The 8,493-nt window shown below is 48.3% G+C and overlaps 3 protein-coding genes across 3 annotated transcripts; 2 read left to right on the top strand and 1 right to left on the bottom strand.

Annotated features, from left to right (window-relative positions):
• Nucleotides 1–2,352: 2,352 nt before the first annotated feature.
• DFJ58DRAFT_722454 (uncharacterized protein) lies at nt 2,353–2,982 on the bottom strand (the record flags this gene model as incomplete). Its single annotated transcript, XM_041384887.1, has 1 exon — nt 2,353–2,982. One exon carries the CDS (start codon nt 2,980–2,982, stop codon nt 2,353–2,355), a length of 630 nt encoding a protein of 209 aa, XP_041249261.1.
• A 1,708-nt stretch (nt 2,983–4,690) lies between these two features.
• DFJ58DRAFT_741911 (uncharacterized protein) lies at nt 4,691–5,495 on the top strand (the record flags this gene model as incomplete). The annotated part of the gene is made up of 5 exons (XM_041387165.1): nt 4,691–4,718; nt 4,780–4,953; nt 5,012–5,145; nt 5,182–5,392; nt 5,440–5,495. Exons 2-5 carry the CDS (start codon nt 4,950–4,952, stop codon nt 5,493–5,495), a joined length of 405 nt encoding a protein of 134 aa, XP_041249260.1. The 5' UTR covers nt 4,691–4,718; nt 4,780–4,949.
• A 1,383-nt stretch (nt 5,496–6,878) lies between these two features.
• Nucleotides 6,879–7,801, top strand: DFJ58DRAFT_890284 (uncharacterized protein; the record flags this gene model as incomplete). The annotated part of the gene is made up of 2 exons (XM_041394730.1): nt 6,879–7,268; nt 7,331–7,801. 2 exons carry the CDS (start codon nt 6,879–6,881, stop codon nt 7,799–7,801), a joined length of 861 nt encoding a protein of 286 aa, XP_041249259.1.
• Between the last annotated feature and the right edge of the window lie 692 nt (nt 7,802–8,493).

Below are 8,493 nucleotides of genomic sequence, written 5' to 3'. Positions count from 1 at the left end.
GGCTGCTTTTAGGTCCAGGAATGCTGCTGTGTGCGCTTCTGTCCAGCGTTCATCGAGTTTGAAGTCCCGCAAGGTGCGTCGATAAGTGGTTTTCAAGTATGGTATCTTGAGTGGTGCTGCCTTAACTAGATCTCGTAATGGTCCTTCTCGCCGAGCATACGCTTGTATTAAGTCCCGGAAATGACTTGTTAGTCCTAGGAAGGATTCTAGATTAAGCGTGTCAGCGGGTTTGCTTCCAGTTAACAATAGTGGTGAGCTTCTCTAAGTCTGGTTGAACTCCTTTTGGTCCTACAGTAGCTCCTGCAAACGTGGTCTTTGTCATAAATAGACGACACTTTGTTGGAGATAATGATAATTTGCATTCTCAGCATCTTTGAAAGATCTGTTCTAGTTTTTTCAGCATCCCGTCGAACATATTATCCGCGCATCCTCCGTCATCTACAAAGAGCTCCATTGTGCTATTTGCTAATAAATCATGTAAGTGGTTAGCTGTCATTTCGCAAAATGTAGATGGTGCTCCTGTAAGGCCCATTGGCATCCTCTTATACCAAAAATATCCCCTTCCTTCGGCATAGAATGCTGTATATGGCCGTGATTCCTGTGGTATCTTGACAGCGTAGAATCCCAAAGCGAAATCAAACACCGAGACGTACCTATGCCCGCTTAGTTGTTGTTGTTTTGCTCTTATGTCTCCTTGGGGCATCGGTGCGATCATCATGTGTTTGTTTACTTCGTTGAAATTCTGACATATACACCATTTCTGCGGCGCTGATGGTAGCTCTGGTGCCTCCGTTTCGATGTCTCATTCTGGTAGTGTGAACGCTGGTGGCTTCCTGTGCTGCGTACACTGTTTGTTGACCCGATGCTGTAACTCTTCAAGTGTCAGTCCACCTTGTTCGTGCGCCTTCTGGGCAAGTACTGTCGTGGCGCAACACTTGACTGCTTCGGGAGGTGCCTTCTCTATAATGCCTGCCGCTAACATCTCGTCGATCTTCTTATGTAGGAACTGGGTCTGAGGCGGTGTTAGAGCCTTTTGATGGACTCGTGTATGGAACGTGGCATCTTGAGGTATGTTGAGTCGATGTTTTGCTCCTGGGACTGGTAATACCTCTGATAACGAACACGCAAAGATATCAGCATATTGGGATACGAGTTCCTTAACTTTTTCTCACTCTTCGGGACTGAGATCATCTCCTATTTGTACTGATTTTACGATGTATGCCACCCTTCTTGGATTTTTGGGATCCGTGGTTCTTGTGAAAGTGTCGGTGTTGTTATTGAGGAAGTTCGCTGGCGTGGTGTGGTACGGGGCTTCATCATTACTGTCCAGTGGTTCTGTTGGTGCATCTTGCGTTGTTATGGTCTCCTGAGCCTCATTCTGGTTGGTAATGGTCGTCGAGATCCTGTTTCCTGTTATATTAACTGTGTCAGTTTCATACTCATGTGTAGCTTTAAATGCCTGTAGCATTGGTTTCCCGAGTAAGAACCTCCATCCTCCTCCACTGTCAAAGACCTCGAACTCTCCTTGTGCATCAACTCCCGCTATCGTGACTTCACCCTTCCATGTTCCTTTTGACGGGACTAGTGAGCCGTTAGCCATTCTTAATCTCTTGGCTGATGCTTTCCAATTCCCTAAGCGATGCTTGATGTTGTCGAAGACCGTCGTACACATTGCGCTAACCATTGCGCCTTCGTCGAAGAGCGCTTTGACTTGTACGATCTCTCCTTTTGGTCCTGCGAATGAGATATAGTGCAGGAAGGGTTGGCAACTCCAGTGTGTTCCTTCCTTATCCATCGAGTACAGGTCAATAATGTCGCATTGTTTGCTAGCAGGCTGCATAACAACATGATTTGTAGGATGAATGTGTTCGATGGGGAAGGTATGTTGGTCCTCGTGTGTCTCCTTCTCGCACACGAGGACCGCTTGTCCAGACATTTGAGGTACTAATTGTTCTCGGGTTGTTCGGCTATCCTCTATGCCAACGACCCATTCTCTTTTCCCTGATCTATAGTCTCATCTATGACAAAGTTGATTTGTGGAGCCGAGATCCTGTTGAATGTGCCGAGAATCCGTGTGCAAGCGCTTCGCCACATGCTCTTGTTCTTTGGTAGTTGCGCGTTTGCTGGAAGGGGGCACATTGGTCCAATATGCCCATGCGTGCCACATCTGAAACACTCGCCCGAACAGATTTGTGCTGTTCCAGGTGTTAGTGGGTAGGGCGTCTTCTCGGTGCATCTAGCTCCTTCTCCCCATCTCGCTGCCCAGCGTCTCAGCTGTTCCCTATATGCCACTTGTCCCTCGTCTGAGTCTGCGTGGTGCTGCAGTTCATTAATGCAGTTGCATAGTGTGTCTCACTCTTCCTGTGTGGGCGGTTGCCCTCTAGGACGTTGGTTGGTTTGCCCTTGGTTGGCTGCAACATATCGCACTGGCCTTCTTGCTGTTGTTGCATCTGCAGGTGCATTTCCCGTGGTTCTCTGAGGCGTCCTCACTTCTGAGTTCCGCACATTAGTTCCAATTGATGTTTGCTGCATTTGTAAGTGTAGGACTTCGATAGGATCTTGTTGGTTCTCCAATCGTGCAATGCGTGCGTTCTGGGCTTTCTCTGCTTCCTTCCTCTCTTTCACCCTCTTCGCTTTCTCCTGTAACGTATCGATATTGACGTTGTTGATTTCGTTAAGGAAGGCACTCCAGTCAGCCAGCGCTACTGATGTGAGGTCTCTCAGTGCTTGAGGGAGCGCTTTGCGAACTGGCTGGATTAGGATAGGTATACTCTCTACTCCAGCATCCTTTACAAGGGTCTTTAGCTTGTTGTGGAATTGGGTATGCGCCCATGTCGAAATCCCCGCTACCATGACGCGCTCCCCGACGTCTTCCTCTTTGAGCCGTAGCTCCATCAGTTCTTTCTGGTACTCCCTTTGTGTTTTCTTCACCGCAACTATTGCTGGCCATTTCGTTTGAAAGGCAGCCTTGACTTTGCCCATGTGCTCTTCTCTTGTGGGTCTAGGTTCATCCACCATACGTCCGCCTCTGAACCTGCAGAGATGAGTGTGCTGAATAGTAGGATCTTCGTTGCCTCGTCTGTGACATGGTTGACAACAATGTATCATTCAAGGCTCCTCATGAAACCTGCTGAGTTTTCATCGTCGCGCCCATGAAATGCAGGTGGGACATTGCCTGTAGACGCTGACATTGCAACAACGGTCTGTTGAATCTGTTTGGGTACCGTCTTTGACTTTGTTGTCACTTGGATGAATGGCAGCACTCCCGTGTCCCACTGGAAAGCTGGGAGAAGTGTTGTTCGTAGTTCTGGTGCACCCGTTAATGAATCCTCGTCGTCTTGCCTTATGTACCTGTTAACTTCGCGATCCGAAGTGTCCCGGTGTTCTGGTTCTTCTTCATCTTGGTTGAGTTGCCTTTCGTCGATCTCTGGTGTGTGTCACGAATTCCAAATACAAACCATTATTCTTTCTTGAACACTCGTAAATCACCTGTTAAGCGCCCATCACAAGCGCCTGTCGTTAGCGCTCAGTCAGCGTCTGTACCGATAACCTTTGCAAACCCTAACCCGAACCATCCTTTACATATCCGAACTTCTCTATTCCATTAGCGCCCACTACCTTTATCTCCGACATTCCTGATTTCGACTTCCTTACTCAAGCGATCAAGTCACGCGACTCTAGAACCTTCGAGAACCCTTGTACAGCCGTCACACGTTTCATGACATCATAGGTGTAGTTATATTTAGATCATCGTATGATTCTCTTTTCTATTTAATGATTGGCTAGTTAGTTCAGACTCAGATTCATTCTCCGTTTCAATATATGTATATAGGTAGCTCGTGTGTAGTCAGTAGTTCTTTAGTTCAAACCTCTTTTGTATTAGCTTACTGCTAGCAATCCTAAGACGTCCCTGCTCATATTCTCTTTTCTGTTGCGATAACCTTTGTTTGAGTCCTAGTCTCTGCCCCTGCGTTAATTCGTTAAAAGGGTTGTGACAGTGTGTCGAGTGGAGACAAGGCCAACAAAGTAAATGCGCTGCTAGAATTATTGGTGTCCTGGAGGGCTTTGGGTATGAACTGCCCCTTGGGTCCTCTAGGTGGTAATTCCTTTCTTTTAGGCAGTTTTGGCTAAGGGGGTTGGCTCGTCATTAGTGTATTTTTCCAGTCAAAACTAAAAATGCTATGCTTTTCAGCGTGCTCTCTTCGTGTTTCTTGACCCATTTGAACTTGATTGTTCAGATCGTCTGCTCGTGTATTCCACAAGGCGTCTTCTTTTCTGCATCTGGACTCTAAACTTTGGGCTTTGAACCCTAAACTCTGGACTCTGGACTCTGGACTCTGGACCTCTGGGCTCGAAGGGGGATGACCAATGCGAAGCTTTGGTCGAGGCGAACTCGCTCTGTTCACCAGTTGGAGGGGGTATGCCCGAAGACTCTGCTATCGAAGGACAACGAAGACCTGAAGACTGCTACTGCCTCCGGAGGCTCTAGCGACTCTCTCCTCGGCTAACCCCGGCTCAAACACCGCCAAACTCTCCTCCGCTCTCACCCTCTGCCTAGGGGTCCCCTACTCCAACATGCATTTGCTATGCGTCCGACGGAGTGTCATAAACATTTCGCATTTCGGTCACGAGACTTATTGTGTACGCACGCTTGTACTTAGTCAAAGCTTGCTGATTCCTCCTTTTCTTTCTAACGTCGTGCTGGCGTTTTCTCTCAGGTATTATTTAGTATTAGTTATGTATTAGTGCTCACCAATGGTCTTTTCTCTGGGCATTCAGGTCAATATTGGTTGTGTTTGAGTCGCGCTCGATTCTGAGACGTTTGACACGGAGTAATACAATGCTTCATTGCAACGCAATATCTCTAGACGTGGCTTCATGAGAACTCGCTGGTATCAAGTTCGCGTCGAAATTTCGTAGAGACGATCCGCTTTCCCGACAATCTCCAAATGAGTAAGTTCTATTCAAGTTGCAGTTCTTCCTTGCCGCCGAGTTACTGGCTGTATCTTAGTTGACGCCACGAGTGTCTCGCCGTGGCTATCTCTTATCTTAATGGTAGCTTTGTGGATCTATGACTTCATGAACTTGCACCTGGACCTACGCACTCTCGAGCAGACCTACCACGAAAACCCTTTTGGTGGAATCGTAAATGGTCCGTTTCACTTTCACTGAATCGTGTAGTTGGAGTCTGATTGGGCTGTCCTATTCTATCCCCAATTCTCCTCTTCCTTCAGCGCATCGTCCTTGATGACGTTACTTCTGCTTGAGAGGCAACACCCTCGTGGACAGATATCCTATAGCGGCATCTTCAATGACCTCACAAACGGGTTTATGATCTTCATTCGGCCACAAATCGCTGATGGTGGTGTATCTAGCACGACGCCCTCATACGGTACCTGGTAACCAAGTGACGGGTAGCTGCTAGTTTATTTTCTACAGAACTCTCTCCCACTAAAGTGGGTCTTGAGGATGTTACCCTACAGAGACAGCTGTAACTATTGACACGGCAAGCAAGAAGTGAGCCCACGTTTTCCTCTTATGAGCATCTCGTGTACCCATTGGGAGCTACACCTCCATTGAAGACTTCACAGCAACCGGACAATTGCACTTTTTAATTTCTGGCTCGATAACACCAGATTTTGAACATTGAAACAAAAATGCATTTCCCCCATTATAATCCGCGGCATTTCCGCACTCATACTGTCCTGCAAGCGCCCGTAAGTACGCAGTCTGATATCAAAATACAAGTATGCTTTACCAGGATGGGCGCACGCACCACCGGCAGGAGATGACGACCCTTTCGCTGTAGCGATGTCCGCGAGTACTGCGGCAGACATAATCATAGTGGTGAGTGGGGTGAACTTCATTGTTGCGCTTCAGGATAGGGCTGGATGATTTTCTTTGTTACTGAACTGAAAGTTATCTCTTCGCTTTTATGTACAGGCAGTAAAGGAGGGTCGGCCCAAAAATAGTGCATGTAGAAGGCAGAACTACTTGCCCAAGGGTCAGTTCTTCTGGTCATAACCGGCAGAACTCTAGGCTGTGTAGGCTGTATGAAATTATATCTCTGGTACCCCGAAGTTCTGCCAGGTTCTGCCGCCACCCTCCTTCGCGTGAGTTCGGCTGTGGGCCAAGCACAACCAGTTTTGCCAGACCGGTGGAGTGGGGTACCCCTCCAGCTGGGAGTGGTGCAGACGGGTGTTTGCCACCCTTTTTGCGCAGCTTTAGTAGTCAGTAGGAGTAGAGCTTTTGGGCATTGTCGCAGGTAGCATCTATGATCAGGTTGAGGCCACACGAACTTCCGTCTGCCGTAGGCAGGCTCATTGTCGGCCGCGCCAGTCCACCGGTTCAATCGCCCTCACTCTCTTGGCAAAACTCCCGACTTCTGCCAACAACACCACGATCCAAAACATGCATCCGCTATGCGTCCGACGGAGAAATATAATGTTCCATAGCAACTCGATATCTCTAGACGTGGCTCCATGAGAACTCGCTGGTGTCAAGTTTGCGTCGAAATTTCATAGACGATCCGCTATCCCGAAGATCTCCAAACGAGTAAGTTCTGCTGCAGTTCTTCCTTGCCATCTGAGTCACTGGCCATCTCTTTGTTGACGCCACGAGCGTCTCGCCGTGCCTATCTCCACCCTCTCCTGCTCAAAACGAGTACTTACATCAGGAATCGCCCATTCAGGATCGTGGCATTCTTAAATGGTCGAACCGACGTCGATGTGGACTGGAAATCCTACAGTGATGATACATCGTGATACCACCAGATCAACCTGCAACTGGTGAAGTTGTGTCGAAGTGTCCTAGCTTTGTGCTTGAAGGTCTGCTCTTGACTAGGTCTTACCTCGAAGTTAGATTTGGACAGCGTCAGGATGCTCGAACTTGCAGCCCGAGATCGCTCACTCGCGAATGGGCGAAATGGGCTGGAGGCCGCACGAGCTACGGTTTGTTGCATCCTGGCAGATATTCTGAAAAGTTTCATGTATGATCTTGCCAGCGTGAAAGAAACATTGACCAGTACTGCTGGATACAAGTACTTTATTCTTGAAAGTTTGGTTGGCAAATTGACTCCAGGTGAAAATACAGGCCGCCGAGAGAGCATCGAGGGCTGGATGGGCAACCGCGACAGACACTTCAAATTCCATCGACTCCTATCATATCTAACAAAACTAACTCCGACCTCAGCTGCACAACTCCGAACATCCGCCCCGTTAACTCGAACAAATGCCGCAACAATCATCCCAAAGCCTCGATGGAGTAATGTCTGGCATGCAGGTGCGTCCAGGTGTTGGTGTTCATATCCCTCTCAATTGCTCTTGCTCAGCTTGATGAAGCCAAGCAAGACCAACAGCGGGATTCTGGACTTACCAAACGGTTTAAACGAAAACGTATCAATATAACCCTTCCACCCCCACAACGCAACCGTCAGATGTATGGCTACTACGTATCTGAGAAGTGGCTTTATGACACGGCTCGTTCCTTCCTCGCCGAGCTACATCCCGACTTTTCCGAAACCATGGCCAGGACCAATGCCCATGCAGACCCTAGCTACAGCTTCCAAAAAACTTTCCACATCCATTCGCTATCGACCTCTCTAGCAATTCTACCTCCCGGACAGATAGTTCCTGTGGAATGCATGGAAGACGATGCTGTCTGCGTGTTGTACATCTTCAGCGACCAGCCGGATAGTTATCATCAGCGTCCTACTCAGAAACAGGTTGATGAACTCACCAAGTTCATGGGCAGAGAGCCGCAGTGGTGGGTAGACGTTATGCCACCAAAGTTCTACAGATGAATATTTTATTGAACTCGTGGGTATCATGGCGAGGCTGGAGGGGTCAAGCTCGATGTAGCATGGATCGTCTAAGTATGCAATGTACGTGTGAGTACTGGTTTTGTCGCATAAACAACAGAATGCCGGCCCTTGAATGACTCTGTCAGAGTACCGTCAATGGAGCCAAATACTCTACTGTCACATGAATTTGTTGTCGCATCCATGCGGACTCATTGCCTGAAGGCTGCAACTTGCCGCGATAGGGGGTAAGAGGCGCAGTTATCGCGGCTATACGACATGGGATCTGTTTTGAGACGCCAAGGTTGAGGATATGACAGTCTTCGTTGGTTGGAGACGCTGCAGGTAGCTGCGTGAGAGGATAGCGAAGGTGCGGAAGGGTGCATGAGGTACTCCGGTTGTGAAGAGCAACATGAGAACCAAAGCGAAACACTCAGACAAGCCCACCTCATTTGTGGGAATCTACGCCTCGATGTCATTGTAGCATTCAGCACGGACGACAGGTCTTTGTGCCACCCGAGGTCCTTAAGCAAAGTTTGAACTTGCTGACCGAGCCGTATAGCTGGTTGCAGGCGGCTGTCATTTTTTGAGTCATCAGTCTCTGAATAAACAGTCAGCCTACTTTAAGATGTACGGTTCACTCGAAAATACTAACTTGCTTATATTAGTCGCGGCACCTGCGAAATCACAGCCAA

The sequence above is a fragment of the Suillus subalutaceus genome (assembly GCF_016647625.1).
Source record: "Suillus subalutaceus strain FC151 chromosome Unknown DFJ58scaffold_8, whole genome shotgun sequence".
Taxonomy (NCBI): Eukaryota; Fungi; Basidiomycota; class Agaricomycetes; order Boletales; family Suillaceae; genus Suillus; species Suillus subalutaceus.
The sequence above is the reverse complement of the archived record's forward strand: the minus strand, read 5'-3'. Positions and strand labels throughout refer to the sequence as shown.